The 10748-nt window shown below is 34.0% G+C and overlaps 1 protein-coding gene across 1 annotated transcript; it reads right to left on the reverse strand.

Moving 5' to 3' along the window:
• Nucleotides 1-1248: 1248 nt before the first annotated feature.
• On the reverse strand, nt 1249-7935 carry LOC132548354 (ADP-ribosylhydrolase ARH3-like). Its single transcript, XM_060212214.1, has 7 exons — nt 7785-7935; nt 6995-7136; nt 6115-6328; nt 5416-5642; nt 3626-3729; nt 3084-3166; nt 1249-1900 (listed from the first exon to the last, which is right to left on the reverse strand). The coding sequence occupies exons 1-7, from the start codon at nt 7933-7935 to the stop codon at nt 1682-1684; spliced, it is 1140 nt and encodes a 379-aa protein (XP_060068197.1). The 3' UTR covers nt 1249-1681.
• Between the last annotated feature and the right edge of the window lie 2813 nt (nt 7936-10748).

The raw sequence follows: 10748 nt of genomic DNA on the forward strand, positions 1-10748 counted from the left end.
TACGGGATTCATATTCGTTAATATTGATTGTACTCTAAATCCATTAACAGTGTTATTGGAGCAGAATTCATCCATGAAATTGAGCTCCTTTAAATATATGATTTCACTGTAACACTAACTCAAATTTTATACAGAATTGCTGTTTTCATAATTTCCTGCACAAACATGTGATAAGCGGAATCACATCCTATTTCTTTCTACATCCTATTTCTTTCTACAACTCACCGCATCTATTCCATTTTTTTTTCTTGTCAGAGGCTATCAATGTCATGAAATATAAACATCGTATTTTGATTAAGTTAGGCTTGGCACAGCATCATATTAATAAATATCCTGTGATTTTCAGCAACAAAGAACTTTGATATAGAAATTCCCAAAGGCACACATTTCACGTTTCTAAAACATAGCAGTGGCAATCTAGGGAGTGCACAGGTCAGTGCTAAAAAAAATCCAGATCATTGTGTGTATTCGTTGTAAGCAAGATATTGACTTGGTGATATTGGAACCACTGTTAGGGATAAAAAATATCTATGTTCATGGTTTCTATCTGATAAAATAGAGCCTGTATATCAGAGTTTTTTCCCCAATTATGTTCGCTAGCTTTAGACCTGACCTCTAAGTACAGCATATATTGACCATGGAATATTTGATACCTGGTAAGTGTAGCATGTGTGTTTTTTACCAGATGTATATCTAGTCCTAAGAGTTCGGACTATCTGTTCCATTTGTGTCTCTGTCTCCGTCGATTAATATTCCTCCCTTTATAAAGCCACGAAATTTCAGCGGTGAGCTAATCGATCGACATGTAGCAGTGTTTTGAATGGTTTACAACAAAGTTAAAGTTACTTATATACATTGATTGCAACTTTTATCTACTTAATTGCATATTTCCCAAAGGAATGCTGAAAACTACACGTTTCCATTCATTTTTCCCCAACAATTTTACTTTCCAGGATGTTAAACTGAGAATTTATTTGTAGGTTTAGAATGACAACTTAAGCGAGATTCCGTAAAGTGGCTTCCATTGTAAATATTAGATTAGTCTGAATAGAAAGGTGTGGACAGAATGTATGACATCAATCTGTATAAATGTTTGTCAAACATCAAAGTGAATTTGCAACAGTGTACTAGTATTTATGGGGATCGCAGAGCAAGAAGAAATGACCAAAATCAAAATTTTGCGGGTTTTTTTCTCCCAAAAAGATATTGAAAAAATTGGGGCCGGTAGCAAAAAAAAGTAGTCAGGAAACCAGAATCACAGATACTGTATTTTTGGCTAACATGATTATTGCATTGATCTGGCAGTATGCCTATACCTGGTATTAAGCTCAATTGTAATACATGCTTCTTCATTGCCCACTAATAACCCTTCCACTTGGTTTAGGTCAGATGTGGACTCTCTGGGTTTCTTGAAGGATACATACTTAAGTATAACTGCCTTGTTATATGTCCTTTACGTGTGATAGTTAACCTGAAGTTACTTAGTCCTGTTTCTACATCCTTATATTGACAGGTACTCTTATTTCATTTTCTCTCTCACAGCCCTCAATCATTTATTTTTTGTGTTCATGACTGAGTTTACTTTGAGTCTAGCTAATCCTTAGCGTGCTTTAATGAGTCATTTCCTTCTTCATGTGACTTAAAACCTAGCTCTAATGACCTTGAACCTTGTGACAACGTGTCATCTGTTTTCTGCCTCACTCAGCTGTGACAGTTTGTAGAGCTCCTCTCCATATTTCAGAGCATCCTCCACTCCTTCACAACAAAGTTTCCAGTGATCAGGCACTTGTTCTTCTCCATAGCATGCTCCAGCGATAGCTCCAGCCATGCTGGCGATTGTATCTGAATCACCGCCCAGAGATATTGCATATATCACTGTCTTCTCAAACAGGTTTCTGTCCTGTAGATAAAAAAATGATAAATTTTCAACCAGTCATAATGTGACAAAACCATTCTAAAACAAGTTTCTGTCTTTTTGTCAAACAGTTTTAACCTTCAGCTGGTTTAAAACAAGTTTCTGTCTTTTGTCAAACAGTTTTAACCTTCAGCTGTTTTAAAACAAGTTTCTGTTCTGTACAGCATAAAATGATAAAGCTTTGACCAATCTCAAACAACTTTCTGTTCTGTGGGCCATAAAGTTATAAAACTTCAACCATCCTCAAAAAGGTTTCTGTCTTTTATGTCATAAAACAAACAGTTATCTGACTCTAAAGACTTATATATGAAAATAGGTCTAACATGAATTGCTCAACTACTCTACAGCTTACAAAGAAGACATTGTTGGTTCATAAAAACATTTTCTGCAAACCTGAAATCATATTCTTAATACATGCTACTACACAAATGCCATTACTCCAAACCTATTGCTTGTTGAAAAAGAAATTTTAAGCTCTAAACTCAATTAACCCAAAAGATCTTTAACATAGGTCAAGGTCAATTATTTGAACAAATCAGTAGCCCTTATATCACCACTATCAACTGCCTGTACCTTTTACTATTGAGAAGAATCTGTTATACGATTTTGACACATTTGACCCCTGTGACCTTTAAAAAGAGAAAATGCCAATCATATGAACAAAATTAGTAACCCTGCATCCCAGCATGCCACAGGCCCAATATAAGCACCCTAAGCCTTTCGGTACAGCTCAACTACTTCGGGCCAGGTGAGCTAAAAATCATGACAAAAAAAACATGACCAAATATTTTTGACATAGAAACATTTGAAGAAAAAAAAAAAAAACCATAATGCTTCATTTCATGATTTGCCTGAAAAATACATCCTTTTCAATTCAATCTTTTGGTAAAACTGCCGAAATTGAATCCTAAAGACAAACAGGCAAAAATGTAAATGCACAATTATCTATCTAAAATCCTAACGTCACAATGATGTGATTAAATGATACAAAGAAGTATATACGTCTCTGGCTGATTAAGATGAAGCTTAGTTTATGACCAACACATTCTGAACATCACTGAAATCTCCTTGAAAACTACCTCAGCACTTAAGATACTCCCAGAATCCATTACATATCATATGTAAATTTGTTCTCAAGAATCCTTGGTTTAAACATTTTACATCTCACCTCTAAATGTGGAATTTCTTTAGCTGAGTAGAGGAAGGCGAAGATAGCAGCAGGAACGGACTCTACAGCTGATATCTCTGTTCCTAAAGGGTAAAAAGAAGAAAAATGGACAGAACTAACCTCTCCTTATCCTTTGATAAAATTACAAGCCAAAAATTGATAATAATAATACACAATGTAGGTATATATGTTTAAGGTTACATGTTTGAAAACATTAAGATGGGTCAGTTGGATTTTTTTCTTTTTCTTTCAAAACATTATTTATATAGGGGGCTGGTCAAGCCTTTAACTCAGTTACCCAGGATTATCACAAAGCCAACACAAACATTGCCCTGAAATAAGCCCAAGCTCCCTCCTCCTTGAACTTCAAGTCTGAGCCAATGTTCTGTTGTATGTATTACAAGTTGAAGAGTTTAATATCAACTTTCAATCATCACCATAGTGTTGAAACTGGATACAATGCCTTACAGTAAGATATCATAATACACTAAGAAAAAGATCAATGGACATTTTGATTGTAAGCTTTTTGTTTGTAGTTTTACCTAAATCTTTATTGATTTCATCAGCGGTAGGTGGAGTGTCTTGTTTCAGAAATGTCCTGATCTTTTCCAATTTATCACAGTATGGGTGTTCTGATGCCGTGCTCCTGTAAAAGCAAAGTCAAAAACAGTGATATATTCATTCAAGAAACTAGATATATTGGAGTGACACAGATACCTCCCACTGTGCAGCTTTTTACTGTTATTTGCTTTAAAAAGATGTATTCCTCACTTTCCAGACTGTGTCAGGTATTGGATGACCAATGCTCAGTGCTGAGGCAGATAACAAACTGATTTGGTACAAACAGATAAAATTGATGAAGTAAAATAATTGGTGACAGGTACCGCTTGTTTGCTGAAAGAAATTTTACAGGAATTGACCAATTGTAATGTCTGAAATTCAATGTGTGGTGGAGTCAATGTTTCAAAAATTGAAAATAATGCAATTGATGGAATTGGAATTATTGAACTGAGATATAACAAGATTGCCCAAAGAGAGTTCTATTACAGTTAATTTGAGGTAAATCCAATCAGTTGCACCCCTTGTGTCTTAACATTAACTTGGACAAATGCGATCTTTACCTCCATTGACTTGGATCATAACTTTATTCTGTGTGCATAAAAAATCACATAAATAGCTATAGCTATTCATTTATTACTGATTCAGTTGAGTGGCCAAATGATACAAAAGTTGTGTATCTTTAATAAGTCATTAAATTTTTTTTCATCTTCTAGTATAATAAAATATGGAGGATTTGTGTCCTGTAACCAGGTACGACCAGTATCTTCTCATATTACAACTACAAAAACTAAATTTCAGTTTAATGTATGGAGAACTTCTGGAAAGTATATGAAGCTCATTGGAAATAAAATAAAACACTAGTAATGGAACTAAATCATTATCATCTTGGCATGCATCTTTTCATCACAAAACAATAATCCATGTTCATATCCATATTTCAATCCAACAGTGAGAACTTTAGAAGAGAATGAGAAAATTACGTTGACAAGAACCAAATTTCGACTTGAAACCATTAATCTTCTCATAATAGAAAAAAAAACCTGCAAAATGCATTGATAATATTCTCATCCACCCAACATGTTTTTCTGATCTCAAACTATTAGGTTGATAATTTAAGGAGCTTGTGATATCTTGTACACAAGCCTTTTTATTTCAAAAGTGTTCAAGTCTCCTTTGACCTTTAACCTTGACCCATGGCCACCAAAATTCAATCAGTGGTTCATGACATTACAAGCAAAGACAAAGTATATACTACATGTTTATACCCATCCATCCACCTCTTACTTAAGTGAGGGTATAAGTGATTGTAAGTATCAAATTTCATCTCAACATCTCAATAATAACAGAGTAATGAATGAAAATGAAATGAGGACAGAATAACAACTAAGGACATCAGTGCTGGTATATGACCTCGTCATTTCATGACATGGGACATACAATGTGAAAATCTTTTAAAAGTCATGACATTCCAATTTGATGTTTTAACCACTTATCATAGTGATCACCATGATGACTTGATGCTACCCTTTGAAAATTATCAAGTATCAAATTGTTCATAAATTACATATCTAATTACATTTAAATTCTGTAGTGATTGACATATTGTGAGTGCAAGAATTTACTGAATTAAACAAACGATGCTGAAGCTGGATTTGGTACTAATTTTAGATATTGGTATGACTTGGAGTCTAATTCAAATACTTTGATCTCTTAACATCTTTTTCTAATTGTAATGAAAATACTAATTTAAGAAATAGAACATCATGAACACCTTTCTTCTCCTCTGTCCTGAGCAACAGATTCATTTTTCTCTCTCGTTAATTTCTCAGTTTCTGTCTCCATAAGTTTCATCTGCTTAATCAGGTCATCAAGAAATTTATCAGTATCCACATGACCTTCTACTCTCAGTGCTAAGTAGACAGCATAAGCCTGAAGGACTGCCCCCTGTATGGCCTGATAATGGGAATGTGTGATGCTGGTGATGTTCTGGGCCAATTCCTACCACAAACAATACAAATTAATTAAATCACAGATTCAAGTGATGATAAAGGTAAAAGACAATATTAACAGCATCATGATCATTAGGCATATCAGATGGTACCTATACAGTTATTTTGAATTTACAGTTAGAGAATCTAAAATATGTCAAATATGTGTACTTTATAAATAACAATTACAATAAGGACTCTTGTATTTTCAATGCAAAAAACACATTTCATGTAACACATTAAATCAAGAGTCTAGCAACACAACCGTTGACAAATCAGAGTAGAGATAACTTGACAGTTAGACGCACATTATTGTACTTCTACGTCAAGACACTTGTACGGTGATTATTATCTGATGTTATCCTGTTACAAGGCACCAGTCATAAGTTTCTTCTCATGTAAACCTATAATATCATTGGAGTAAAAATGAACCAAGGCCAATAACTCTTTCAAAAGACTTCATGCCATTTAAGTGTATATACCCGTAGTCTGTGGAAGTCATTGTCTTTATATCCGAACAAACCAGCCGGAGCTATTCTCATGGCTCCCCCGTTGCCATAGGAACCTTTCCCATCAAACTGTTCCTTTGCTGGTCCAAAAGGATCCTTATATTCAGTATCATGTAGTTTCTGGAAAACTACTACCACTGATCCACCATACCCTCTATAAGGATCCTTTAAATATTCCTTGGAAAATCTGAAATTTCCATACAAATGTGAAATAAAACGTTCCACTTACAGTATTAATGCCTCAATTCTGAAAACACACCTCCGAGCATATTGATTGTTTTATTATAAGACAACAAAATAGTATTTGTTTGTAATTTCACTGCAGAAGAATTTATTTCCTTGAATTTAGGTCATTGGCTTCTTGCCAGGTATACATGGTATATTTCAAGCAATTTTAAAAATATAACTGCTCCTTGTAAAAACTGAATTGGTTGACAATATTTAAAAATTTTTCTGTCTTTTCCATCCATGTGTACATCAGTCACACAGAAATTAAAAGGGACAATTAAACCAATTGGCAATCACTACATATCTATGGTATTCTAAACATCAGATATTGGGGGATTTTCATAGAAAATGTTGAGGTGAAAGTTTGTCGAATTTCTTACAATTTCAATTCAAAACTGGATTAAAACACATAGTTTCTATTTTTTTCTGTTAAATAGATTGAGATTAAAGTGCGAAACAAGTTACAAAACAAAAACAAGAAAAAGTATATCCTTATCAAACTAAGGCTAATTTTTACATCAAATAACTTTCAAATAGAACAAAACCAAAATAAGCATATAAGCGGTGCATGTAGAAAGGTATTGACAAAAAATCTAGCAATATTAAACTTATTGCTATCAATTACCTGCATGCCATATCCTTGGCATTGAATCCTTTTTGTTCGATAAGAGACTTTGCCACACTTCGTGCCATGGCCGTGTCGTCTGTGAACTCCCATATTTTCCCTTTCAATATCTCCCCTTCTCCTTTACTTCTTTTTTCTGCCACTAACAACAATGTAGTTAATAGCATTTGTATCTCAAAATTATTTGATAATCAACTGAATAAAAAAAATACTTACCCTCACACCTAAGCCTGTATTAACTGAAGATTCAAACATTATGCAAAGGGCTCTTTTCTCTCATAGTTAACAAACACCAGCAAAAATTTGTTTTCATGTATAAGTTCATCATTTTTTTAATGAATTTCCCATTGGTTGATTTGCAGTGTCTGGCTAGAAACTGAAGGGTCGCTAGTTCTAACCCCAACGGTGGGAAAGTGTTTTCATTACTCATTCCTAGTACAATTTGAATAATAGAAATTTTCGTTGAGTTAAATCACAGGCACCTGTATCTGAAATGTAAACCACTCATGTAAAATCCACTCCACTTTGTATAATGCACAGTAGACGGAAATATTAATTTACAACTAACTTTTGCCAATAATATCAAGTTGTAAATACATTAGAAGCTTTAAATCAGCTATACATATGTTAGAAAACAATAGGAAATCGATATCGTGAGGAGTATTTACACATATGATAAGCATTGTAACCATCTGTTAATAACTACAACAAGCTACTTTCGTTTCCACAACAGTGGTGTCAGTCCTGTTTCGTCAGCTTATATATAATGAGCAAGTTAGCATGGTAATACCTTCACGAATCTGATTATCTACGCCGAGTATTTTTGTGATGTCAATCGAATTGGCCCATAGAGTCTCAAATTCTGACCCGATACAGTCTCCAATAGCAGCACCCGCAAGACAACCCCGGAACCGAGAGAGAATGCTACGAGCCTGTGCCATTTTTATTTAAAAAAGGGGAGCAACTCGTGTGTGTATGTGTGTTTTCCTTTTTTACGGCAGATGTACCACAAGCTCTTGAAAACAATCTTTTTTTTTCAAAATTATTATGATTAAAAAATATCATTCAGTGTTTGAATATTTAACCGTAGTGCTAAAGTTTAAGATATTTTATTTTCATTTCTTTCTATACTAAAGTGTTTTTGGAAAACCACGAACTGCGTGTCTGTAGCTTGTTTCAATTTTAGTATCGCGGATTTGTTTCGGCTACTCCGTGAACAGTAAGGCGTTGCTCATTGTATTAGCCGCCGACTACCTCCCTGAACAACATACGGGAAACCCGTTGGATGTCACACAGAGCAATAGAGTAAACTTAAGTGTCTTTCCGATGCTTTTTTAAGTTTGGAAAGGAAGATGACCTGCGCATGTATAAGAAAACCAGAAAGCATGTTCAAATACTGTTAAGTTAAGTTAAGTTAAGTTTATTCCGGTGCAGGACTGTTGTAGTCCTCTATACCAGGCTCCATAACAAAAAAAAACTGTAACTTCTGAGTATAAAATAAAGCATTCAAAATAAAATTTACAGTTCTGTTTTCCATATATAAATTATGTTATTTCGGCTTTGTAGTTATATACTAGTTCTTGATTATTCCAGTCATTATCTATGGCGTTTTTGAAAGCATTTATACTGGGTGCGGATACTATTGATTCTGGTAGACTGTTCCATATCTTGACAGTTCTTATATAGAAATTGTTTTTCCGTAATGTGCATGTTGCTCTCTTGGGATATATCTTCATTGAGTTTCCTCTGCAACTATGTCTTTGTGATGCTTCCTCCCATAATGATAAGGCATTGCAGCATTCCTTGTTGTATACACCGTTTACTATATTGCTCAATCATATCTCCCCTTACCCTCCTTACCCTCTTTGCAAAAAAGCAAGGTCTAATTTTTTCAACAAGAAAATTGAAGAAAATAGAAACAACCCAAAGGAATTGTGGAGACAATTCAAACAAATGGGCTATCAATAAAATACCAAATCAGGTTCTAGTATAGTTCTGAAAACAAATGAAAAAAATTGCCACGATAATGTGGAAATAGCCAACCATTTCAATAATTACTTTTCAAATGTTGCTGCCAATTTAGTTAAGACGTTACCCCAAGGAAAGGGGAAATATGTTGCTTCGTCAGATACAGTAAAAAACTTCTATAGATCCAAAAGTTGTAACAAATTTAATTTAAAGCATGTGGATGAAAACTTTGTTTATAAAGAGCTCTGTAAATTGAATACATCTAAATATACGGGACTTGATTCTTTGCTAGCTAGATTTCTCAGAGATGCTGCACCAATTATTAAAATTCACCTCACTTTTCTTATTAATATGTCAATATCAGAGGGTATTGTTCCATATGATTTAAAAGTAGCCAAAGTCAAACCACTTTTCAAGAAAAAGGATAGACTTAATGCCGAAAACTAAAGACCTGTTAGTATTTGAATAAAACATATTTTATTGCAAAAATTATTACAACAGGATTAGGTACAAGTTATTATAACTTATGAAACACCCTTTCCTCAATATATAACAAAATATAGTTAGACAACGCAATAGCAATATGACAACAAATACAGTAACTACATATTTTAGGAGAGAGAGAGAGAGAGAGAGAGAGAGAGAGAGAGGGGGGGGGGGGGGGGGGGGGGGGGGTTAGTTTAGGCGGATGACGTCAAGTGAACATATTACTAGATTTAATAAAGTTTTGGACATTCAAAAAATTTTCGAGTTTGTTTCAAAAGAATGATCATTATTACCATACAATATCAAATCTAAATCACAATGTATGGGTAAATTTAAATCATCTAAATGTTACCTGTTATTATTCTAAGTGTAGTATCTAAAATCCTCGAACGCGCTGTGTATAGCCAGTTAGAGAAACTTTCTTGGTCAGAAATAACTTACTTTATGAACTTCAGTCCGGTTTCAGAAGCAAATATATTCTACTGACACATGTTTAATACATATGTTAGACCACATCAAATCTCAATCTTCCCAAGGGTTTGTTTACAGGTATGGTATTGCTCGACTTGCCAAAAGCCTTTGATACAGTTGACCACAATATTTTATGTGATAAGCTCTCTGTTCTTGGAGTGGAATCCGAAAATGGTTTAGATCCTATCTCTCGGGACGGAAACAAATTGTAGATATTAATGGAGTAACATATGAGTCATGTAAGATAAAATGTGGGGTACCTCAGGGGAGTTTATAAGGTCCTCTTCTGTTCTTGATATTTGTCAATGAAATGCAAGTCAGCATTGATTCTAACTGCATGTTGATGTTGTATGCAGACAATTCTATTATACTTTTTTCCCATCTAAACCCAGCAGTAATAGCGCAAAAATGTCTTTGGTGTTAGAGTCCTGTCAAGAATGGTTAGTAGATAACAAGCTTTCTCTACATTTAGTAAGTATTATTGTTGGCCCTAAAAGAAAATTGGATAAGGCAACAAATATGAATTTTAAAATATTTTGCAATAATCATGACATTGAAGTTATGAAGTGAATAAAATATCTTGGTATAGACGTTAACGATAACCCATCGTGTGCTTGTGGACATTACTGTGAGGATGTTGGGCACTTTTTCCAAGAATGTAAGCTTTATGATAGGGTAAGAATATCATTTTTTCAAAGTATAAACATGTTGAATTTAGATCAAGTGAATTTACATCTATTTTTATTTGGAAATGAAAATCTGTCCCTAACCACCAATACATAAGTATTCAGACACGTGCAAATTTTTATCAAATCCAGCAACAGATTTT

Source organism: Ylistrum balloti, unplaced genomic scaffold, assembly GCF_031769215.1.
Source record: "Ylistrum balloti isolate Yb309-2 unplaced genomic scaffold, AGI_CSIRO_Ybal_v1 Utg369616, whole genome shotgun sequence".
Taxonomy (NCBI): domain Eukaryota; kingdom Metazoa; phylum Mollusca; class Bivalvia; order Pectinida; family Pectinidae; genus Ylistrum; species Ylistrum balloti.